This window comes from Squalius cephalus (assembly GCF_949319135.1).
Source record: "Squalius cephalus genome assembly, chromosome: 3".
Lineage (NCBI taxonomy): Eukaryota > Metazoa > Chordata > Actinopteri > Cypriniformes > Leuciscidae > Squalius > Squalius cephalus.
Window position 1 is genome coordinate 35,777,711 of NC_137124.1, and position 26,103 is coordinate 35,803,813.

The 26,103-nt window shown below is 39.0% G+C and overlaps 1 protein-coding gene across 1 annotated transcript in view; it reads right to left on the reverse strand.

Annotated features, from left to right (window-relative positions):
* Positions 1-8,460: 8,460 nt before the first annotated feature.
* The window catches only part of col4a5 (collagen, type IV, alpha 5 (Alport syndrome)), a 54,752-nt gene continuing 37,109 nt past the window's right edge, over positions 8,461-26,103 (reverse strand). Inside the window, exons 25-49 of the mRNA XM_079866210.1 lie at positions 24,543-24,711; positions 23,776-23,868; positions 23,557-23,661; positions 23,162-23,259; positions 22,003-22,153; positions 21,739-21,852; positions 21,153-21,320; positions 20,940-21,029; positions 20,698-20,844; positions 20,072-20,170; positions 19,838-19,927; positions 19,597-19,736; positions 19,207-19,513; positions 19,064-19,114; positions 18,747-18,932; positions 15,832-15,965; positions 15,371-15,443; positions 14,282-14,353; positions 14,064-14,192; positions 12,721-12,819; positions 11,668-11,880; positions 11,384-11,561; positions 10,291-10,405; positions 9,288-9,460; positions 8,461-9,185 (exon numbers count right to left, since the gene is read on the reverse strand). Of these exons, the coding sequence (XP_079722336.1) occupies positions 9,104-9,185; positions 9,288-9,460; positions 10,291-10,405; positions 11,384-11,561; positions 11,668-11,880; positions 12,721-12,819; positions 14,064-14,192; positions 14,282-14,353; positions 15,371-15,443; positions 15,832-15,965; positions 18,747-18,932; positions 19,064-19,114; positions 19,207-19,513; positions 19,597-19,736; positions 19,838-19,927; positions 20,072-20,170; positions 20,698-20,844; positions 20,940-21,029; positions 21,153-21,320; positions 21,739-21,852; positions 22,003-22,153; positions 23,162-23,259; positions 23,557-23,661; positions 23,776-23,868; positions 24,543-24,711 (3,276 nt within the window). The 3' untranslated portion in view covers positions 8,461-9,103. The remainder of the gene's footprint in view (positions 9,186-9,287; positions 9,461-10,290; positions 10,406-11,383; positions 11,562-11,667; positions 11,881-12,720; positions 12,820-14,063; positions 14,193-14,281; positions 14,354-15,370; positions 15,444-15,831; positions 15,966-18,746; positions 18,933-19,063; positions 19,115-19,206; positions 19,514-19,596; positions 19,737-19,837; positions 19,928-20,071; positions 20,171-20,697; positions 20,845-20,939; positions 21,030-21,152; positions 21,321-21,738; positions 21,853-22,002; positions 22,154-23,161; positions 23,260-23,556; positions 23,662-23,775; positions 23,869-24,542; positions 24,712-26,103) is intronic.

Here is a 26,103-nt window from a genome sequence, read left to right on the forward strand (position 1 = left end):
CCGACCCAATTCTGTCGTCATTTTGTTAAGCCCGCCCCGCCTAGGCTACTCTATACACGATGTGATTGGCCTGACCCAATTTAGGTTTTTACAGCTCTGAAAGTCAACGGAGAGTTGCTAGACTTCCCTGGCTGCAAAATAAATTTTGCTGCCGCTAGGGTGCGTCTAGATTTCTAGGCTACGTTGACATCACAATCATGTTGCATTGTGGTATATGGAGCTGCCTGAAGTGTACATATGAAGTAGACTTGCTCCCTCGGTCAAAATCGAGGTAGGGAGGGTCTGTCCATGTACAGTATCTCACAAAAGTGAGTACACCTCTCACATTTCAGCAAACATTTTAGTATATCTTCTCAAGGGACAATACCAGAAATGAAACTTGGATATATTTTAGTGTAGTCAATGTGCTGCTTGTATAGCAGTATATATTCACTGTCCTCTGAAAATAACTCATCATACAGCCATTATTGTCAAAATAGCTGCCAACAAATGTGAGTACACTCTAAGTGATAAAAGCTGTACATCGTTTAACCATGCAAAGCCACATGTCCTATTCATCATGTTCATGTTTTTGTCTGTTTGACAGGACCATACAAATTGTTGTATCTTGTATTAGAGCAGTTCAAATTTGTGCTTTGAGTGCAATTCTCTCATGCTGACCACAGGATGTTCAACATGGCACCTCATAGCAAACAACTCTCTAAGGATTTGAGAATTAGAATTGTTGGTCTCCACAAAGTTGACCTAGGCTATAAGAAGATTAGTAACTCCCTGAAACTGAGTTACAGTACAGGCCAGGGTCCAAGTTTTCCAAGACGGGTTCTACTCGGAACAGGCCTCGCAAGGGTCAATCAAAGAAGTCGAGTCCTCGTGCTGTGCCTCAGGTGCAGAAGCTGGCTTCAAAAAACAGACATGTGAGTGCTTCCAGCATTGCTTTAGATGTTGCAGAAGCGGAAGGTCAGCTTGTCAGTGCTCAGACCATACGCCACACACTGCAACAAGTCGGTTTGCGTGGCCGTCGTTCCAGAAGGAAGCCTCTTCTGAAGCTGACTCACAAGAAAGCCCGCAAACAGTTTGCTGAAAGCAACCTGTCCAAGAGCATGAATTACTGGAACCATGTCCTGTGGCCTGATGAGACTAAGATAAACTTGTTTGGCTCAGATGGTGTCCAGCATGTGTGGCGATGCCCTGGTGAGGAGTACCAAGAACATTGTGCCTTGCCTACAGTCAAGCAAGGTGGTGGTAGCATCATGGTCTGGAGCTGCATGAGATGATCCTGGTACTGGGGAGCTGAGCTTCACTGAGGGAAATATGGATTCCAACATGTACTGTGACATTCTGAAGCAGAACATGATGCCCTCCCTTCAGAAACTGGGCCGAACGGCATTATAACGACCACAAACACACCGCCAAGATGACAACTGCCTTGCTGAGGAAGCTGAAGGTGAAGGTGATGGAGTGGCCAAGTATTTCTCCAGACCTGAACCCTATTGAGCACCTGTGGGTCATCCTCAAGCTGAAGGTGGAGAAGCGCCATGTGTCTAACATCCAGCATCTCTGTGATGTCCTTATGGAGGAGTGGAAGAGGATCCAAGCAACAACCTGTGCAGATCTGGTGAACCATGCCTAGGAGGATTAAGGCAGTGCTAGATAACAATGGTGCTCACACAAAATATTGACACTTTGGACACCGTTTTGACGTTCACTTAGGGTGTACTCACTTTTGTTGGCAGCTATTTTGACAATAATGGCTGTATGTTGAGTTATTTTCAGAGGACAGTGAATATATACTGCTATACAAGCAGCACATTGACTACTCTAAAATATATCCAAGTTTCATTTCTAGTATTGTCCCTTGAGAAGATGTACTAAAATGTTTGCTGAAATGTGAGGGGTGTACTCACTTTTGTGAGATACTGTAAACGTTCCTTGTCCACTTCATGAAGTGGAATGCACTTCAAAATGGCGGCAGGGATTCCCCCGAGGGGAAGTGCTTAGGGAAGTTTGCAAGTGCGTGTCTAGAAGTGGACTGGAACGCAGCCATTGTGACCCTTCTTTCTCACTACCACTTCAACATTACTTGGACATATTTGCCAGGATTATTAGTGAAGACAGAAACTCTAAGGAGAATTTGGCATTGTTTGATATGATGATGCAATAATAGTGGTTCTCAATTTTGTTTCTTGTTTTTATTCAGACTACTACTTTTTTATTGATTGCATGATTAGTTGGTTTTCTCGCAATGGCAGTCAAATATTCATAATTCATTGATTCTCCCTACTACTATATCTTTAAAACGTTCCTTTCTAAAAACACCTACTGCTTGTATACGTTCAGAAGGTCTTCCAGGTTTGTGGAATTGCGCACACACAGACCAGCCACTGGTCATGTGACTGACTATCACTGAAAACTGAGCAAAACACAGCAAGTGATCATTGGATTTACAGAAATCATTTCACTTTTAACAAGTGTTTTCTAAACTTTGCATATATAATCAGTTCCTGATTAACACATTAATTATTATTAGAATTATCACTCAGTTTCAGTGAGTTATTTAACATGCATTAATGTTTTTGGAAGGCTTTTGTCTTTCAAACACATTAAAATGTACAAATTCAGTCATTTCATATTTACATGTAATGCAGGGATTCCCCAACTTTTTTGTCAGCTTAAATTTCTTTGACCTAATATATTTACTTGAAGTACCCCCTGAGATTTTAATTTGTAAATTAGGTCAATAATAAAATTGTCAACACAAAAAAAATAAAAATAAATAATCCAAGTCCATGGTGCTCTGATGTCGGTTAATGGTCACATGGCATGCAGGCAAATAATATATATTTATTTATTTTGAATCTTTAGTAGTGTTTCATTTTTATTGTTTTTATTTTATTTTTTATGATTGAATTATTAATAGCTTTTCATTAACCTCACCAACTCCAGTCTGGAAAACCCTGACATAATGCAATATTTAATGCACTTCATATTGTTTATAACAAAGAATGGAATATATTTTCTTTCTCTTTGTATTTTTATATCAATATGGTACAAGATTATTCTACTCAAATCAATGCGATAATCAAGTTAGGTTAAACGTAATCCAAAAGTAGTCAGATTATATTACCTTAAATATGTAAATGTAAGGGATTACGTTACTAACTAACATTTTTGTCATGTAATTGTAATCAGTAACCAATTACAACGTGTAAGTAATGTACCCAGTCCCAGATATATATAACTGTGTGTGTGTGAAATTAATATTCCCAAATCTGCTCACAATCTCAACTGGGTGCTGGACGATTACTCTTTAAATTATAACATTCGATATTGTGATATTTCCAGCAGGCCAAATGAAATTTCAAAATGAAGAGGAACCATAGTAAATGTTCATTAAAAACAAAATCAGGTAAATTTAGGAAATAATCTGGCACCAAAACTGTTGGGCGATGTCCAACATTGTTCATTGTGAAAAATGAATATCTCATGCAGAAAGAATTTTCTGAACTGTAGTTAAACTTCATGGAATTCAGTCAGACAAGCACACACATGTATTCGTCACTAGGTGCACACCATAACACACACACAGCCCCATGCCATCCCATCCCATCCCATATGTCTGGGTGGGTATGTCAGCATGCTTATGCCAGTAAGCAGTGTCAGTAAGTAGCTTGGGGAAATTAAAGCGGATAACTGACTATTGCAAGTGAACTTTTCAGTGGGGGGTCAACTACTTTCCCAGAAACTCCCAGAGCTTATTTGCCCATGAACATGTAGCAAAACACTTAAACTGGGAAACTATTATCTCTTTAAGGAGCTCAGACCACTGCAGAAATCCACCCACATTCATAGTAATGTCTAGGGAATGGTGCTGTCCTTAATGATGCTCTTAATTGGATTCTCAGTATTTAAAGGTAAGCTTTTTTGGCAATGCTTGCTAACGTACAGGATTAATCCACTGTGTCTGGCACCTTACACCTTCATTGACAGCAGGATGTAATAATATTATTTGATGTGAAATGCCAGGTCCAAATATCATGGTTAAACCTACTGTTGTCATCATGTAAGATCATACACCCCTTCATGAATGTCTTTATTATGAAAAAGAGCAGGAATTTTCAAACCAGATATTCTATACTTGCTGATTAAGTTTCAATTTAGCTTCCATACAGACATTTCACACGTAATTCGAAATGCTTCAAATAGTTCTTCGCCTCATTAAAGCGGTTCACACAGTCTTGTATCCGTCTTTTTGCCCAAATACTTCAATTCAAAGTTTGTAATGATGTGATTCATCTTGTCGCTGGTCAGTTTGGTTCATGGCTTAACAATTTGAACAATTTAAGACTTTTTTTTTGTAAATCCCAATGAGAAAAAAACGAGTGTGGAAGATACAGAGGAACCAAGGCCCCTAGAAAAGTGGACAGGCCCTGGTGCACTCTATGTAGAGCGTACTTTTTGAAATCACTAATTAAGTACTCACTCAAAAGAAGTTCCTCCTCAGAAAGTATGCGATTTTAGACTCAGCCTTTGCTATGTTGCTTGAAGATGTGTGATAGTTCGTTTTACTTTTCTGAGCTATTTTCGTTGGTGGATATAAAAAGTCAAAGTTATTGGTAATATTGTAAGTTACTTCTGCAACCTTGTACAGCTGTGGTGCTGCTATTAAGAGCGACAGCAGCACTCCCGCTCATGTGATTTCGCTTAATTTCGTTTGAATGACGGATCCGTTTTTAAAAGAGTGAGTCAGTGCAGTTTCCCAAAGCATTTCTTACAACCCTTGCTGGAACGTAGTCTTGGCTGCACCACTGCAGAAGGGGAATCCTCCTCTGACAGACGTGTGTGCGTCATTAGGAGCTGAGGTTTCTCAATTCATTCCAGTAGCATTTACAGTATGTGCACAAATGTAGGTTGCATTAGGGCTCAGACTGCATGTGGATCATGAGCTCAGTGGCAGCATGTAAAGGTTTACGTCAAATTCTACTGAGGCCAGAGTATCCAACTCAATTAAGGGATGTAGTATTTGCCAATAGGTGCTCATGTTTCAAAACAAACTCGAGCAGTGATTCCTTTTTAAAGCTGATTAAGGAAAAGGATATTCTCTATATCATGCAGGTCATCTGATTTGCACATAAAGGGAGAATTACCTGGAAATAAAGCTTTGACGTGTCTCGTTCCCTCCTTCCAAAGACACAAATAAACAAAGTTAATCCAGACTCTTGACTTTAATGGCTAACTTATTTCAGAGTTATGGGCCTATATATAACTGTATGTTTCGGATACATGTTTATGACACAGCCAGCCATTAAACGTTGCTATCTGTCAATTATTGTCCATCAATGTTAAAAACAAAAGCATCTTTTCATAAGAAAGGACCTGCTTTCAAATCACAATTCTTTGACTCAGTTGCACAAAAAGTGAAATTTCGGTCCAAGCTTTGATCATTCAGAACCACTGTTGACCCTTTTCTTTGGTTCTTTCTAGAAAAAACACAACTTAAGTAGTTTTTGTAAAGAGCTTGGCTTGACTTTTGCCCCTTGGTCCTGTTGTTGGCTGGAACAAAGATCATTATCCCAGTGGCAATGGGATTCACTGTCATCTGCTCACTGATCCTATTGAGAGCTTAGCTGTTGCCAAATATCAACACTCAGTTTGCCAACTAAATCTTATATGGACTATTTAGGTCCTATTAACCACTCCTAAGCTCAAAGCTTAGTCATTAACCAATCTGTCCAGGGTAACAAGCACATTGTTAGAATCAGAAAGAGCGGGATGGAAGGAGGGAGGGTGATTCTAACGGGAAAATTACAAATGGAGACAGAAGTTTACATCCACTCAATCATGTTGTGATCCAATCATCATGCATTACTACACAAAAGCAGTGGCTACAAATCTGCAAAACATTGTTGAACTGTATGTCCATCTAATTGGCATAGATGTCTGTCAGGGAAAAGACAGCGGATTGGTGCAGCCCTACAGTCCATGTGACTCAGTTCTCCCTCTAGTGGTCCACCACAGTGGTGTTCTGAAATGAGGAGGCAAAGTCCTCAGTTTTTTTTTTATAAATCAAATGTAAATTCATGTCCCAGTTACACTTAATGCTGTCACATTCTCAACATTACACAAAAAAAGAGAAACCAATTAACGTTCTATTTTGAATTTTTACATTAACTATGTAATTTTCTATTCATTAAAACCAAGTATAAATCTCATCAAGTTAGTGTTTTTAAGCATTTTTATATTCATTCCAAAATAATAACTAAAGGCTGTAACAGTTTAAACAATGTATTTTATGTGTCAAGTTAAGTCACCTTCATTTATATAGCACTTTTTACAATACAGATTGTTTCAAAGCAGCTTTACAGTGATAATAGGAAATGAATGCAACAAAGATTGTTTTAGCTGTACAGCAGCTCTAGAAGAACGTCATTGTCTAGCTTAAGTAAGCTTTTAATTGATTCATTTCCGTTGTAAAACTCATTAGATGTTAACTTAGGGGCCGCTTACACGACACCGTTTTCAACTGAAAACAGAAAACTTTTAAATGCGTTCTGGCTGTTCATTTACACGACAATGGCGTTTTTGAAAACGGGTTTTGAAAGAGATACCGTTATCATCTTTGTGTAAACCAACTTGAATCTGTGAATGTGTATGTGCGCAGGCGTGTTGTCTTTCTTTACAAAGTGACATTGCCAATTATTTGTCTCACATGCATAATAGTTTTTTTAGTTGATGCATGTGAACAGGAATCATTTTGTTACGTTTTTCATCTATGCTGAGGGAAAACGTTTTGTCGTTATTTCGTCATGTCGATGTGTTGTGGTCATGTCTAAGCACAGGTCCACCATCTGATCTGGATCCAGGGGGAGGAATTGGATCCAGATCTAAGGGGTGTAGATTGGTAGGTTTAGGGGTGGGTTTAGGGATCAGGGGGTGGAGATGGGTAGGTTTAGGTATGTGTAAGGTGGGAGGAGTTGGATCTGGATCCAACTCCTCCCCCTGGATTTCGTGTTCTGCAGTGAGGACCATCTCGGAATTTTGAGATTGCAATAGACGTGAAGGACTATAATGCTTTAAGAGCTCGCTCAGAATTTGTGAACTGATGTTCAACTGTTCTTTTTAATAGTCAACTTATTTTTGGATCATCAGTCATCAAGCTCGGTAAACACTGGTCACAGACACAAAGATGTATCTTTAATTTCACCAAACTGATTGCTCACAAAAAAAAAAAATACAGTCATATTTTCAGGCCATTTCAAGTTTGATTTGACGTGACATTAAACATCTCAGCCAATTCCATAACACTGCTTTCTTACTTTTTAATAAGTTCCCATTAACTTCCCATTTTATTTATCGCACAAACCAATCATATCCAATCATAGTGTGATGGATGCATTGCCACTTCTCATGTTTTTTTCCCCTTCATTCTCAATTATCCCCCACCAAACCGCTTTAGGGGGTCTGTTAAAACTCAATGGGCTCAGGGGAGGCAAGACAGACGTAGCCTCTTGCTGGAACTATAACCACTGGTGTCGCACAGTGTTATTTAAGAAAGATGAGTGATTTATACACCTTTTAATGTTACATTTTGTAATATTTTCATTGTTTTATTTTTGTAATATTTCTCATCCAATTGGTTTGGGGAGGCACTGCCTTCCTTGCCTCCTCAGAGGAAATGCTCCTGGTCCACCATCATAAAGCTATTATTTTTTCCCATGTATCAATAATTGATGCTTTTGATAAGGAAATTGACTGACTGCAAAGAAAATACAACACTTTTATAATTAGTATACCACTGCATTGTAATTTGTAAAAGAATCCCACTCCAAAAAAGTTCACCTTGTTTGTTTCTTTTATTTCAGTCATTTAAGTTTATAACAACTTCTGGATACTAAACATAAAAGAGGGAAATTATTTTTGAAATACATATTGTTTCACCCCATGATGACTTGCAAGATGTTCACTGTTTTCGATTAGATAAATCACTGTCGGTCAGCAAATTTTAACTACAAATAACTATAATATAATACGCCAAAATGTGGTTTATGTTCAAATTTTCTGAGAGACAGTTGTTCATCTAATCTAAAACAGTGATACACCACACTGTGGCGTAATATAACTAATAAGAACCAAAGAAAGGTTTACAAATTCATAACGCTAGTATTTGATGGGTTTTCACAGAATTTTCCTTGCTGTTTAAATGAAATCAGAAGGGAGGAGAGATCTGTAAAAACAATTACATTTACTTGACAACTACTGAATGAAAAAATATCCTCCTACAGCCAAATCAAGTTTCTGGATATATACTTTCTTTTTAATATATATATATGTATATATATATATATATTTATAAAATACTGTTTCATTTAAAGAAAGTTCTTTGTACAAATGTCAGCGTAAATGAATGTGGAGCTAATATGTCAATAGGAGTGAGTGAGCATCTGACAAAGAACCCAGAAATTCATTAAAAATATCCATTTTGTTTTATACTAAAAAGGTGTTTTACACAATATACACATTTTATTACTTACAAAAAGAGATAAATGACACGTTTCTAAAAAGTCCTGATACAGCATTGTTAGTATCACCAACAAGGAAGAAAAAGTGATTGGAGAAAAATGATAGCCTTTAAAAAAGCAGTCCCATTAATGTAACGCTTCAGTGCATTTCGTCTCTTTGATGTTCAAAGTGCCGATTTGGTAACATGGAGACAATTCCACTCAAAAAAAAAAAAAAAAAAAAAAGCGAGAGCATTTCTCCCAAAAAAACCAACATCAAAATTTTCATAGGGAAATATTACATGAAAAGAATCTCTAGAAAATCTCATAGGAAAAAGAGAAAAATATCTAATGCACATTGTGTCACAACTGCCATGGCACCTTGATGGATCTGTATTTTTCTTTTGAGGTACTTCTTTGAAAAATGAAAAAAGACTAATAAATTCATTTATTTTGTTCAGTTTCTTTTGCTGTGTCGCACAGTAGCACCATAGAGTTAAACGTGAAGATACTGCACCAATGAAACCCCACTGGTGATCAGCATGATGGCCGCAGTCGTTGTAGGTGACGGCTGATCCTCAACAACCGACTGCACAAAAGTCACTACGTTACGTCCTCTTCATACACACAATACAGCGGCTCACACGGGTCTGCAAGTTTCCAGCTTTCAGTGTCTCTGACTGTGGCTTTCTGTTTGGGCAAAGAAAGAACAATACTCTATTGATAGACGTCTTTTCATTTTAAGGACCCAGTTTTTCAAGAACGTTTTTGTACTTTTCAATGAAATTTTACCTGAACATTTCATTCACGTCCACAGTGGCCAGCCAGTAGCTGTACGAGTTGGTGTAATAATTGCAGGTGCCTCGACCGTGGCACTCGATGAACGGAGAGGAGCGGAACTCCTCCAGACAGGAGCCGGGAGAGGCGAGAGCCTGACCCGAACCCTCGGCGCCTGCACTGGTGTGCTGTGACACAGACAAATCAATGCCAGTCAACGGCAAATAAGGATGTCTGAGATGTTAACAAGGAGGTGTCTTTGTATTCATGCTCTTTTCATTTCAACAAAAACTTATCAAGTGGTGTTATAGGTAAAAAGTACTATGCTTAATTACATGAAATGCAATCCCATAAAAGCGCTGATGGGAGTAGAAAGTTCTGCAGGTGATTTACTGACAATACGCACATTAAAAAAACACAGATGCAGCCGGATCATTTCAATTTCATAATAAAAACTTAATTAAAATAAGCTAAACAACTAAAATTTCTATTTTTTGATATTTCTTATTTTAAGACTTTTGGCCTAACAGTGGAAACGCAGTTATTGTAAAAGTGTGATCTCTAGACCTGGAAAAGTCATGTAAATTAATAAAATCTTATATATATATATAAAAAATATAAATAAAAACTATTTTAAAAATCCTTATCTTTAATCCTTATCAAATAATGACTGGAAAAGTCATTCCAGAGTGAAGACAAAATATACACTACTACTACAAAATAAATGACTAGTTCTGAAGAACAGAACTTAAAATATTTCATTTGAATTATTTTACTTATTTTAATCTATGGACACTTAGTTTCTGTAAATCAAAAAAAGTTTTAAAAACAAAAGTCATTATAGTAGATGTACCAGAGGAAAGAGGAAGTCCCCTACATTGGGGACTTCAGATATTGTTATGGACAAAGGGGGTGTTGCAGTCAAAAAGGTTGAGAACGTCTTGTCTAAAAGTTGATGGTTCTCTTGTCACATTTCAAGTTCCCCAAGAGTGCCTAAGACCTGTGTTACTGTACATACCATCATGAAGGAGTAACCGATCCAGAGAATTCCCCAGTTCAGCGGGCAGGATGGCACCTGAATGGTCTGGCTGTGTATAGCAATCACCATGGCTGGAGCTTCACACACAGAACACCTACACACGCACACACACACATGTTGTATTTTCATGTTTTATGGGGACTTTCCATAGACAAGGATTTTTATACTATACAAACTGTTTATTTGCACTAACCCTACCCCTAAACCTACCCATCACAGAAAACTTTCTGCATTTTTACATTTTCAAAAAACATCACTCTGTTTGATTTATAAGCTGTTTTCCTCATGGGGACCAAAAATGTCACCACAAGGTCAAAAATGACTAGTATTACTAAGTTTGTGGGGACATTTGGTCCCCAAACCCCCTTAACGCTCTGCCATGACGCTTTAAGCTTGACGTCAACTAGTTGCTGATCATGGCCTATAGAGGGAGCAACAGGATAACAAATCTTTGAAGTCCACTTTTACGCTCCGTTTCCATCAGTTAATATGACAAATAAATGCATAATCCGAAACATTGCTCAAAATTGATCAGGTATAACCATGTTTTTAACAGCTTATTGTACAGGTAAATTAATCGCCATTCTAAACTAATGTGTGCTGCATTTTAACGCACATTCATAGCTCACACATCATGTGCATATTGCGCACACAGAAACATTCAATAGCACACTGTTCTGTGATTTATCAATAAAATAGCTCAGAAACTGAAAAGTTCTAGCATATTTTTCTTAGTAACTAAAACCCACAGCTTCACTGTATTAGTAGAGAGATGCTGCCAGGTAGAATTAATTCACACACAATTGCTCTCTCACTAATGCATTCATATAAATATTATGTAGGAGCAATAGCCTTGTGGGCAGCGCTGTGTCATATGCCATAGCTGTACACAATGCGACCCGCGTTCGAGTCTCAGCTCGAGGTTCGGGCTTCACAAGCAAGATCAAAGTTTGTTCATTAATGATGTCATAGCAACTACAAAGTCGTTCAACCCCTCACACACACACAAAGCAATGCATTCAGGTCCCACTGAACCACCTAATCATCATCTGTTAGAGTGACCGTCTCTTACCGACTGATGTAAGGTTTGATGGCTTCTCCGGTGATGAGTGCCATGCTCATGGGCATGGGCTGGGGTGTGGATAGCCAATAGGAGTAGTCATTACGGGACGCGAAGTTGCAAACATTGTTGATGTCACAGAACATGAAAGGCATTGTGCTGAAACGACGTAGACAACTACCAGCCGTACCTGATGTTTTTTAAAATGGAGAAAACGACACAATAGTAATGATCTATGTGATGCGAGAAAAAAACATGATACATGCGTGTGCTCTGTGCCTTTTAGGGCTACTCACCCAGGTCCTGTCCATGCGCCCTCTCGTTGCCTTGCACATAGAGTAAAGAGTAGCCATCATAGATAAGGCCTGTGCCATCTGGACATTGTGGCACGTCTGTGGTCTGACTGTGGCGAGTGATCAGAAAACCATGTGCTCCAGAATTTGGTCCTGAGATACCAGGAGGGCCCGGAATCCCATCTGGACCAGGAGGGCCGGGATAACCACGCAGACCTGTACACAATTACATCATGGTGATTGTGAGGCTGATACATGGAATTGGAGAACATTCAGGCACTGTTTATAAAGCCCCCTGCAGTTCGTGAAAACCTCGGAGCCACCAATATCAAGGACAATCCTTAAAGGGATAGTTTTGCACAAAAATGAAAATTCTGTCATCATTTATTCACACTCATGTCATTCTAAACCCATAAGACTTTGGTTAATCTTTTAAAACACAAATCAACATATTTTTAATTAAACCTGAAAGGTTTCTGTCCCTCCATTGAAAGTCCAGGTAACCAAAACTTACAAGAGCCAACATACAACATAAAAGCTCATAAAGGCATTGTAAAACTAATCTATATGAATCGAGCGGTTTAATCCAAAGCTTCTGATGAGATATGATCACTTAATATAATGAACAGACCAGGAACAGGACCAATGAGGTTTGTTCTAGCGTACAATGCATGACCTATATGCGTGTGTGTTTATGTGAATAAAAGGCTCAATTAAATCTGTTCATCATATTAAGCAGTAATTTCTCTTCACAAGACCTGGATTAAACTGCTTGATTCATATAGATTCATTTTATATGCCTTAATAAGCTTTTTGAATCTTCTCAGTTTTGGTTAGCTGGACTTTCAGTGGAGGGACAGAAACCTCACAGGATTCATAAAAAATATGTTGTGTTTCAAAGATTAAGCAAATTCTGATGGGTTTGGAACGACATGAGCGTGAGTGATAAATCTTTTGGCTCTAATTGGACAAGACAGCAGAGATGTGCCAAGTGTTTGAAAATGACCTGAGCTGGATCTGAACTCAGGTAGGCCACATATTGGACCCTAACATTACCTGTTTGTCCAGCTTGTCCTGTATCTCCCTTCCTTCCAGGTGGGCCGCTAAATCCTGGAGTTCCCATTTGACCTGGGTCACCAGGGTTGCCAGGTGAACCTAGAGGATGAAGGGACATCAGACATGAGGAGGAAGAAGACCAGACCAGGGGTCTCATTTTTAAAACTGTGCGTAGGGACCTTACTAAAAGTGTACGTGCGCCCGAAAGCCAAAAAAGGCGTACGCAAAAAAATATTGAGACTTATAAAACCGTTCGTACGCCAGAACCTGCGCAGAATTCACTTTGTAAATCCCAGTCAGCGGAAGATTGTGCGCACATGCGTCTCCTCCCCGAAATAACCATATATGGAGCTTACAACGCCTAGTTTTACTATGCAGATCCTCATCTGCATATCATTTGCATATGATTATTCATCCACGTGATAACGTTTAACGGTACAAGACACATTACATTAATAAAAATCATGTAGTTGTCTATCCTTGCCTTGTTTTTGAATACATAAATCAAATAGTGTATAAAATACATTTCAGAGAAAGTTTTTCTCACTCTTTCCCACTGGCCGAATTGTATTTTTAATTGAAGCAGATAGGCCTTGGGCATTATTTGCACGAAACTATTTTCTCAGACAATCTGGTATTATCATGATAAGCAATTATCTCTGTGGTTAAAACATTTAAACACAGCACGCCACAGGAAAAGTGTTCAAAAACATTGCATCCACAACAAATATTTCTATTGATTGAATTTGAATATAAAAAATGTTGTAACTTCTCAGTAATGATTTCATGTTTAAGTGTTTAACTCCATTAATTTAAATGGCATATTTAATCTAAATGTTTATATCAGAAGTAAAACATAGTTTAAATCATTATTTTATTTATTTAAACTGGTATTTGCGTCAGTTTCACTAAACGGCCCAACGCGCTCGCTGGCGCGGACATTTAAGATGGGATGGATATTTGCTTCAAGTGATAGGCTTGGTGAGTGAAAGTATATTTGTATTATCTTTCTGTATATGTTTAATTTTCTTTAGATTTTCTGTCTAAAAGTGACCAAAAAGACACTTAACTCCAGCTCACCATCGGTGTCGCCAAACTGCTCCATCTCCAAAACGTTCGTACGCATGGGTCAGAGTTTGCGTGCAGGTGCGCAAATTTTCCCGTCAAGTTTGTTTTTATAAATCACAACTTATGCGTCGGAAGTGGCGTACGCCTCTTTCAGGGCCTGTTTTGTGCGTACGCAACGGTTATAAATGAGGCCCCAGGTCCTATAGTCTTGACCAGCCTTTGCAGGTAAAGAATCTTTATTATCTGTATTGTCTAGTCTCAATGTAACCACTAACCTGGAAGACCCTGTAATCCCGGGGGTCCTTGTGGGCCTCTGCTGCCTGTTGGTCCAGGTCGTCCAGGTGGACCAGGCTCGCCCTTCACAACAATAGGCGATTGAGCAATGCCTGGGTCACCAGGAGGTCCTGTGATCAAAAGAGGGGAGTAAGTATTAGAGAATGCATTTTTATCGGATTTGTAAAGGGAAAATCATCCGTGTTTCAAAATGACACACCTCTAGTTCCAGGGTCCCCACGTTGTCCTGGGCTGCCATCAGCTCCAGCAGGGCCAGGCTGTCCTTTAGGTCCTATAACATGTAGAAGTTATGTGGATAAGAAGAGACTTTTATAAATAAGACTTAAAAACAAGCTTTAACATACAATTTATTATTTAATCATTCTGATGTTCCAAACATATATGCTGTTATTTCTTTTGTGAATCACAAAAGGAGAATTATTAAGAATAATCATGTGTTTCTTTATATATATTATATCCTGTACACTACCATTCAAAAGTTTGGGGTTGGTAAGATTTATGTTAATGTTTTTGAAAGAAGTGTCTTATGCTCACCAAGGCTGCATTTATTTGATCAAAATGAAACGCATGTGTCGTGGTGCTCACGTGAAAGCGTCGGCCAATAATGAACCGGCGTTCTGACATATGCGCTGCACTGTGTTTACAACGTGATCAGCGTAGCAGACTGACATGGAGGAGAAGAGATTGTTGAATAAAGTCATTACTTTTGTTTGTTTTTTGTGCACAAAAAATATTCTTGTCGCTTCGTAACAAAGTTGAACCACTGTAGTCACATGGACTATTTTAACCATGTCTTTACTACCTTTCTGGGCCTTGAAAATTGCAATGACGTTGCCGCCTACGGCTGGTTCAGAAACCTCACGGATTTCATCAAAAAATATTTGTTACAAAGATGAAAGCAGGTGTAACGGGTTTGAAACTACATGAGGGTGAGTAATTAATGACAGAAATGTCATTTTTGGGTGTACTAACCCTTTAATGCATGCAGCTATTAATTTCTATTAAAAAAAAATCTTGCTGACCTCAAACTTTAGAATAGTAGTGCGTATTGAATAATGTTGCATAATGAACAGATAGAAATTTAAAGTGGGATTCAGTGCAGAATCATCCCCTCCGCTGTTGCACTCAAGTGTCATTCTCCATACAGCATATTAGAACTGGCGTACACACATAAGACATGCAAGAAATATGTCACTGCGCTTCATACGCCATTTTTAGAGTAAATAATGACATACATTTTAATTTGTGGGTAAACAATTCCTTCAATGGTTATAGTAGGATAACTGACCTGGGAATCCAGGAACACCTTGAGATCCCAAATCTCCTTTCAGGCCACTAGGCCCTGGATTTCCTGGATTACCCTTGTCAAAAGCAAATAACAAACATCATTATCTAACTGAATATAATAAATATAAATGAATAAATAAATTAACAACTATTTATATTATTTGAAATCATTTTATTATGTGAGAAGAAGAAAAAAAGCAGAAAGACTCTTAAGTTGACTAAAATGGTTTAACAGTCATTATCCAAAAACAGATCAGAATCATTTATTCCACAGGGCAGTGCAATAAAACAAAAAATCCTCTTGTCTTCTTTTTAGCAAAATCACATAAAATCTCAGAACCCACATTAACCAAATGCAGCCTACAATGTTTCCATAAAAATGTTTCTACAAATGCAAAATATATGAATCCCTTTGCTAACAATAATAAAACCTTCTCATTAGAACACATTTATAATACTTACCGGAAAGCCAGGGGAACCGCTATCTCCTTTCTGTCCTGGTGCACCAGGTATCCCAGGGATTCCAGGCAAGCCCTTCTCACCCTTCACTCCTCCACTACCTGGAGGTCCACGGGGACCCTCAGGGCCAGGAGAACCTTCACATTCACAGAACAGAAATCAGTTCCTCAGAATCAGATCAAAACAGCATGCATCTCATATCATGAAACCATTGTCAATATTATTCAAACAAGCAATGTGTGCATGTTTATCATGTATATTGTTGTTGTATATAGTGTGCTGAATGGTTCTGGGATGATCTATGAGAAGGAGAAGGTACAAAAGAGCGATCAACTAAAGCCTCAGAACTATATTCCTAGAATTGGATAGGCATATGAAAGTTAAACATAAAAAAAATCAAACATGAACATGAACCATCCCAGTCCCACCTAAGGTAAATCATCTAATACTAACGGAGGTGCACAGTATGACACAGGTGAGTATCAAACCAAGTTGTCTAACCTGCAGGACCTATAGTGGGGTCAAAGGTCAACGGGTTCCCAAAAGTCCAATAAGAGGAGAAGCAAAGAACAAGATAAAGGTTTTAAAAAAGGAGCACAGCAGCACAAGTATACGATGTGGTAAAGAACATAAAAGTTTAGAAATGTTTACAATTCTGATATATTGGTTGTTTTTACTTGCAGTTGCTTTACAGAAGGCATTACTGAAGAAACAACTTAGCATATTTGACATAGCATTTATATTACCATTGAAAAGTATAGGGCTAGTAAGATGAAAGAAGCAAATTAACACTTTCATTCAGCAAGGTTGCATTCAACTGATCAAAAGTGACAAATGATTTCTGAAGGATCATGTGACACTGAAGACTGGCTGATGAAAATTCAGATTTGCCATCACAGGAATAAATTGCATTTACCAGTTATTTTAAATTGTAATAATATGTAACACTATTACTGTTTTACTGTATTTTTGATCAAATATATGCAGCCTTGGTGAGCATAAGAGACTTCTTTTCAAAACATTAAAAAATATTACAGACCCCAAACTTCTGAATAGTAGTGCACATGCACATCCTCATTATGGTTACATGCTCAACATGGAATAAAGCTGTTAAGATTGTTAATCACAATCTGAATAATCAAGACATGCACATTCTTTCCCTTCTGTTTTCTTCAGGAAATACTTGCTCTTAGAATTTTGGATTTATCAAGTTTGCTGCAAATGGGATAAAACATTTACATGAGACATTCATAATCGTATTATGAGCAAATATTCTTGTGCATGTAAATTATATCATTGTGCAAAATCTAATAATCTGCTCAAATACAGGCAGCAAATGCAAACTGCGGTAATACTACTTTTTAGAAGTAGGTTTATTGTGCATGCTGACATAAAGCAGTAATTGTATAAATCTTTTATAGCATAGCATAGTATAATTGACTAAATGTCTAGACACATAATACAGATGAATTACAAATTATTAATAGGTAGATTAAATTTAAATTCTTTCTAACAAAGTTATGTATTGAAGCATGAAAAAAAAAATTCTATAGCATGAAGAAGCTGACCTTCTGGGCCTGCAAAGATCCCATGTCGTCAGGAGGAGCAGAACCATGCCGCAAGAAACAGGAAATGCATATAATACCCAGAATGCACCTGGGTAAAATAAGCCTAATAGACACTAGCCAAAATGGTCTCCTTCTTCATCAACTCTAAAAGCTTTTGGTAAGATACTTATCAAACAGCTCTGATTTCAATTTTATATGAACTGTTTTAAAGAATATCAGCAGAATTCATGAAAGTTTTTGCTCTTTTACACCAAGGTGGAGATCATTTTAGATAGTCCTGCAATGGCTTTTCATTTCTTTCAAATCAGCACATCACCCATGCAAAAGTGCCAGATGACCACTAAATTTGGTCACAGACATAGACAGCATCCTGTGGAGGACACTGCAGCTTCCACTGCTGAAGGGACGGGACGGGTGGAAGTGAAGACACACAAGGGTGAATGGATGGGTGAACAGCTAACCGTGGATAGAGGAAGCAGACACTGTGTGTAATACTCATAGGGCCCAGACTGGGCAACTGTGAAACACTGACAGCAAAAAAACCTCTGCATGCATGCAACTCTTTCACTTCTCTCGAACACATGACAAACTGGCACACAATTAAGGAAGGGAGTGAGGAGAATAGAATATCACTTGCAGTGAAGAGAATGCAAAAAGTGTGTCTTGTGCTCCTTGATCTGAGAGTGTATTTGTGACAGTGACATGGATGTGGCAATCATGATTGCCTGTGTAATATTCCATGCAAATCAGTCAAACAAACAAAATCAAAGCCAGTATGCCCTCTGGTTCACAATTGAAATATTACTTTTGCTGATGAAGTGGTTCCCAAACAGGGGTACTTTCACCTGATTTTAATTTTTCTAAGATAAATCTATAAAACACGTTTATGACATGTAGATACGAATGTGTGTTAATGCATTCAGTTCCTGAATGTGTAAGTTGTCAATTACCAGACAAATATCATTATCTTCTCTTGTATAAGTTTCCATGATAGTCAGATAGCCTAGTCTAAATTGATGGGTCTGTAAGCGTACATCAGAAAACAACAAACACTGTAGTAAAGCAGAGTATTAATTAATAGGAATATGCAGCGAAGCCATTATTTGTGTCTATATTTCCTGGTATTACAAAATCATGTGTTTTTTTGGCCGATTTAAAAACACTTGGTTGATCTTTTTATTTTTACAAATTTGTTTTAAGAGTTTGTTCTTTTTTAATTAGATATTCTACTCCAGGCTACTCTTCATAAAAATAAATGAACAAATGCAAATATCAGCTTGATGTGATCATTTTGACATTGTGAAACCAACAGGGCAGAGCTGGCCAAAAGGGATGAGATGTTTAACTTACCCGATCTTCCAGGGGGACCAGGTGTGCCTTGGATACCTTTAGGCCCCTGCGCAGGCAGGCCTGGAGGCCCAGGTGGTCCTACATTGCCAATCTGACCAGGCAACCCAGGGAATCCCGGGTCACCTTTCGGACCAGGAAATCCAGGACTTCCGGGAGAACCCGGAAAACCAGGGTCTCCTTTAAGCCCTGCGACATAAGAAAAACAGTAAATCATGTTAAATCTGTTATTATATAAAAAAAAAAATTATAACGAGGAACTGTTTGAATTCTTCTGGTGTAAAAATTAAGACACATGAACAAAACTCTCAGCATTTCACCTGGTGAACCGGGAAAACCGGGCGGGCCTGGGCCACCAAGGCCGGGAGCACCTGGGTAAAACGTTAAAAAGAAATTATTCCAGATACTGTACATATACTGAGCACATCTTGCGTACTTTGATTTCCTCTGAATTCAGACTAACCTTGTTCACCCTTTTGTCCCGCAGGTCCTGGAATACCATCACGACCAGCAAGACCTTTATCGCCAGGATTGCCGGCTGGTCCAGGTCGTCCAGGATCTCCTGGTCTTCCAGGTGATCCACTAAGACCAGGAGGGCCTGTAACACCATCCAAACCTTTAGGTCCAGGAATGCCAGGTGCCCCTTGGAATCCTGGGAGTCCCGGATCACCCTTTGGTCCAGGGCTACCAGTCAAGCCTGTAGGTCCTGGAGGGCCAGCTTGGCCTTTCAGCCCAGGGTTTCCAGGGAATCCTGGAGTGCCTGGTTCACCCTGGGAATTTCAAAGCATTTAATGGCATTAAATATTAAAAGCTAATATTCTCAATGCTGAAGTAGTAGACAATATGTTTTTACCTTTGGCCCAGGATTTCCTGGTAATCCAAATCCTGGTGTGCCAGGATCACCTTTGGGTCCCGGGAACCCTGGTGATCCTGGGGATCCAGGCTGGCCTGATCGGCCAGGTTGGCCAGGGGTTCCTTTCATTCCAGTAATTCCTATAACAAAGAAGACTAGCTCAGTCTTGCTTCAAGGTTTCAAAGCTACTGAAACATAACAAAGGTTTTGGTTTAGAGCCATATGGGAGTGAGGATCTGACCTGGAAATCCCATATCTCCCATGCTACCCTTCAGTCCAGGGGCTCCTGGAGACCCTGGAGTTCCTGGGAGACCAGAATCACCTTTGGGGCCTAAACATGAATACAAAATAAATTTGACTGGTCAACAAAACCCCATTCATTAGTCTATATACTTTGCAGTACACGACAGAAGACTGCTTGATTGAAGATGCTTTTGATGGCTCAAATTCAAATATGTGTACTTGTTTGCTTTACCTGGGGACCCTGGTAGTCCTGGCCTTCCATCTTGCCCAGGGAAACCAGATTCTCCAGGGATACCGGCAACACCCTTTGCTCCTGGTGGTCCGCTTAAACCTATATGACAAACAAAGAGAATCGTAGAGTCACCAAAATACACGAGGAGATTAAATGTTTCCTTTTGTTCAACTTTGAGTATAGAAAAACATATGTTGAGGAGGGACCCTCAGATATGTACTGATGACAAGAAACAGAAAATGCATATAATACCCAGAATGTCCCTGGTCAAATTAAGCCTAATAGACACAAGCCAAAATGGTCTCCTTCTTCATCAACTTTTAAAGCTTTTGGTAGGCTACTTATCATCCAAGCTCTGATATCAATTTCATATTAATGGATATTCAAATATATTAAATAAAGATATAGACATTAAAAACATATCTATTTTATATGAAGCTCTGCAGAAACCCATTTTAGGCCATTTTAGATAGTCACACAATGGCTTTTCATTTCTTTAATTTCTTTCTTTATATATTTTAGGAAGGGAGTCCATCACAAGGGGATCCTCATATTTTGGGATCCTTGACATCACCAAAAAGGCCATGATGGTGTGATCAAGGTAGCAGCTAACAGACTTGTCTCACCTGGAACTCCGGGATCTCCTTTTTGTCCTTTATATAGCTGTTGAGGTGATATTGGGCCAGGTAGGCCTGGAATGCCTGGGTCACCTCTGTCTCCCTTAAATCCACTGGAACCTGTGCTTCCTGGTCGTCCTGGGACACCGTCATCTCCTGCAGGGGAGAAAAGCACAATAATATTTCACTCTATGAGAGACTTTATGAAATTGTTTCAGAAATGTGAGCTGAAGCACAAAATGGTATTAGACCTTTTGGTCCTGGAAAGCCTGGTCTGCCAGGGTTGCCAGGGCCACCTGGAGGTCCTGGAGCACCCATGCCACCCATGTCACCTTTAGGCCCTGTAATAATGATATAGGATTAGTAGAGAAGGACCAGGATAAAGAAATAAGATATATATATTGTATACATTCAACAAATGCAGTTAAAATTGTGAATATTAGTAGATATTGCTATCATATTACCAGGCAGTCCCGGTAGGCCATCTTGACCAGGTTGTCCTGGACCCCCAGGTGGACCAAGTGCGCCAGGAGGTCCAGGAAATCCAGGGCTTCCTCTGTCACCTTGCAACCCTGGAATACTCTGACCTGGGGGGCCACGGTCTCCTTTCTCTCCATTCGCACCAGGGACTCCTGAAGTAGAGAAGACAACAATGGTGTCATATAGTGAAACACTACTTAGTCATATTACTAGTAGTACTAACATTTGTGTTTGATAATGCTTGAGAGATACGCTTCACCTGACACACATTTTAGTTATGAGGGTCATAGAATTGTTACAATTTCTAGACTAAATCATATTATTTTATTTAAAATTATAAATTGGTGTGGTTTACAATCATTAAAATTGTGTTTTCTTAGACAAAGCATCTCCCTGTGCACATAAGGACATATTACTTTGCATAAAAATAGTCTAGAGCTCGCACAAGAGTCTCTTATAGTGGAGACTCCAGTGGTTGCATTAGACTAGAAAAAAATCTGGCAAGCATATCTCTAATTCAAGATCCATTCTTCTATGAAGAGAGTTTTACTGAAACAACCATAGACATACCAGGAGACCCCATAGATCCAGGAGGTCCAGGAGGACCAGGGGGGCCCTGAATGCCAATGGCAGGGGGCCCTGGGGGACCACGAAGACCAGGACCACCAGGAAAACCACCATCACCTTAGTGCAAAAAGAAAATGTGAAGAACTTAGATAAATTGTTTTATATTTGTAATACAACTTCATGTTAGTCTCATCGAAAGGCCTCTCTTATGTTTTCTAGTGCAGCATAACAATTTTTTCTCAGTTTGAACATGAAGTAATTCTCTACCTTTAGGTCCAGGGGCACCGTCACGCCCTGGACGACCTGGTGCACCAGGGTTTCCAGGGAAACCAGAATCACCTTTAGGACCAGGTGTACCTTTACTGCCTGGGGATCCTGTAGGACCTGAAGGGCCAGGTAGACCAAAACCAGGATCTCCCTTTGGGGACATAGACACTCATTAGAGCACATTCCTAATACAGTTCACTTATTTATACCCCTAATGCACTTAATGATATATAGCATACAACCAGTGAACACTATATTGCTCATAATTCAATGCAGAGAGGATGTTAGAACACACAAAAACAAAACAGATGCACACAGCAGCTTCATTTCTTCCGGCATATTTCAATTTACACTGGTACCCCTCTTTCATTTTTCATCTGATAAAAAATGTAAAATATAGCCATCCAAAATATATAGTTCAATATTCTGTATATTGATACCGTACAGTATATTCAATATTGTTCAAAAGTCTGGGGTCGGTAAACTTTTTTAAAGTTTTGGAAAGAAATCTCTTATATCTCCTATCATCAAGGCTGCATTTATTTGATTGAAAATACAGTAAAACAGTAATGTAAAAAGTTGTATTATTATTTATTATTTAATATATATATATATATTTTTTTTATTGTTTATAATAATTGTGCAATTTTATTACATTTAGAAATAACTTTTTTCCATGTTGTTTTAATATATTTTAAAATGTTATTTGTTTATTTTATGGGAAAGTTGAAATCATCAGCCATTACTCTAGTCTTCAGTGCCACATGATCCTTCAGAAATCAGTTTAATATGCTGATTTGGTGCTCAAAAAACATTTCTTATTATTATCAATACTGACAACAGTTGGCCAGGATACATACTCTGATTAACAGAAATTATAAAAAAAAACAGCTCTTTATTTTGAAACAGAAATATTTTGTGACAATATAAATGTTGATGCTGTCACTTTTGATCAAATAATGTATCCTTGCTGAATAGAAGTATTCTTTTTTTTATTTATTCTTACTAACCCAAAATTTGAACAGTTGTGTATACAATGTGCAATAGAATGATTTAGAAACTGATTATTAAAATGTTTATCACATGAATGTAACATACTCGTGTCTATTGGTGAAGTTAATGATATTATATTGCATTGTGTGGGTTAAATGTCTCATACTTTGGGTCCAGGTAATCCAGGCTGACCAGGTAATCCATCCAAACCTGGTCGCCCAGGAATGCCAGGTCCACCAGGGGAACCAGCAATACCAGGAAAACCTGGAGAATATCAACAACACTGTTAGACATATGGACAAAATAGTCCCTCACTACCTAAGAAAAAAAAAGTACTTAAAAAAAGGAAAAAGGGAAAGAATGTGTGGAACAATACATGCACCTAGTCAAAGTCAGATAATTCATCCAGGCCAATTAATTAGCAAGTATTTGGCCAAATCTGATTTTTTAATGAATACTGCCCATTTCCTGTGAATTGGAAAACACTTAGCAGTTGCCAAACTACCTGTGACTATTAGACTATTAGTCTATTAGTGTTTTAATAGCGGGAATGCATTGTACCTTTAGTACCAGGGGGTCCTGGCAAACCAATACCAGGAAGACCAGGATCTCCTTTGGCTCCAGGTGGGCCTGGGAACCCAGGCTGTCCAGCTTGGCCTGTATTACCTGTACAGATATGGAACCAGTCACTGTTAAACTTTGAATTCCCAATCTGCTCCATATGCATTCAAGACCACTAAATGTGTGCTGACAAAGTGTAGTAAGCCATTTTGTCTTTACCTGGACTTCCTGGCAATCCGGGATCTCCATCACGCCCTGAAGGTCCACGCTCACCTTTTTCTGGCACAGCCAACCCAGGTTCACCTTTCTGACCTACATTGAGATGATGTAATGTCCAAGTTACTCATCATTCAAAGTAGTTCAACTTCTTTTAAGTCAAAAAGTAGTCAGCTACACACATTGAACATAATCACACATACTCAATCATGACAACTCTCTGAATAGTTTTAGCATGTTAAAGAAAAAGACAATGTTAATGTATTTGGTATTGGCATACTAGATCTGCTTATGAAGCCTGCTGCTGCAGAGCAAGTACGGACTTGCTACTTCCAATAGATACACAGACACGCTGCTTTGAGAATGTAAAATATGCTGCTGCTGTTGCTGCTGCTGCATGAAGACATTCATAAATCCCGTAGCGGATCTAGACAGATGGAGCTGGGGGAGGAGGAGGATTTCAGATGAACTCAGATAAGGCGCTGCAGGACCAGCTTACAGTGAACACTGAACCAGAGCAAATGTTGAGCCAGCTCATTGGCTGCAGAATCAGCAGAGGCCAATTAGCTTATGCCATGTAATAATGAAATGATTGCTTTTAGACTGCATGTAAGGACCAATCAGCGTGCTCCATCTAGAGTTTCATGACTGAACTAGATATTTACCTTGATTAGTGCAAAAATATAATATGTCATTTATATTCACATATTCAATTCATTGACAGCCTTAAAATAAATTGAACATAAAAACAAGACAGTATTGGTTTTTACCTGGAGCTCCAGGAGCCCCTGGTCTTCCTGAAACGCCCTGAATACCCTTCTCTCCAGAAGGCCCCTGTGGACCAAATCCTGGGGGACCACTTAGACCCCTGTCTCCTGGAGGTCCTGGGAAGCCGGGTTCACCTGGTGGACCTTGTGCACCTTTCACCACAGCCGAACCCTTTAAGAAAAAATGGCAGATTGTTTTGTAAACCTGTTACTTGAGTCATGGAAAGTGCAGTTTCTCATTTTAGAAGTGAAAAGTATGTTAACATTGAAGTCTTAAAGGCATATAGATAAATACAAATATTTATATATTTAACCCTTTTTAATTCTAACGACAAGGAACTGACAAGATCGGAGTTGTTTTCTTGGTTGTGTTTGTTGTTTACCATTTACATGAGAATGTTTCTTTCAAACTTTCAAGACCATTAAGTTTATAAATGACCAACTTCTAAAAACAAATTTAAAGTTGTCATGGTAAAGAAATGCTTGCTTATATGTAGCCTTGGAGCCGCTGCTGTGACGCTGTACAAACGCTTCCAGTGTGAATATTCTTGTGCATCTGCAGCTGCAGTGACGATGAAGTTACGCTGACGAGAAGCTCAAGCTTGTGGTCTGAAAAGGCTGTAAGGGTCAGAGAGAGGGTGGAAATGTTCTGGTTGACTAAAGCCCTGTTTACACCTGGTATTAAAGGGATAGTTCACCCAAAAATGAAAATTAGCCCCATGATTTACTCACCCTGAAGCCATCCTAGGTGTAAATGACATTCTTCTTTCAGACGAATACAATCAGAGTTGTATTAAAAAAATGTTACCCATCTTACACCCGGCGCAATGCAGCGCCAAGCGCAACGCAAGTGTTTTTTGCTAGTTTCAGTCCGATGCAGTTATCATTTTCACGTCCAGCGCCACGTTGTTTAAATAGCAAATGCATTTGCGCCCATTTGAGCACCCATGGGAGTGCTGGTCTGAAAACGAGGTGTGTTCTGGCGCATTGTTGGCGCGTTGCTATTTGGAGGCAACAGAAATAGACTGCGCCATTGACCAATTGAAACCTGGTCTAAAGTCAATGACGCAATATTTTTTTTTGTTATTTAATGAGCGTGTTAGTAATGTGCGCCAATAGGCGGGTCCACAAAGCGCGTACACTCTGCTTATTAAACACACAGGGACGCACAGCAGCACACAAACATGCCAAATATTTCAAATAAAAGGATTACAATGTAAAAGATTATTATTGTGTACATAAAGATATGGTGGAATCCGGCTTGTCCCGTAGATGGTCTGCTTGCGCACTTTAACCTTGCGCACGAGCAGATCCGTTTGCGCTCTGGAGACGCGTTCGGTCTTTCCACTATTAAATTCCGTCATGTAAATAGCTAATCTGCCATGGCGCGAGCGCAACTGGCATTTAAAGGGAATGGGAGATGAGACTCTGATTGGTTTAACGCACGTAAATCCCAAAACACACCCATTACTCATTATGAGAATAGGGACAACCCTTTTAGACCATGCGTCTGGTGTGCCGGCCATTTTTCCTGGCTTTAGACTAGCAAAAGTGGATTTGGACA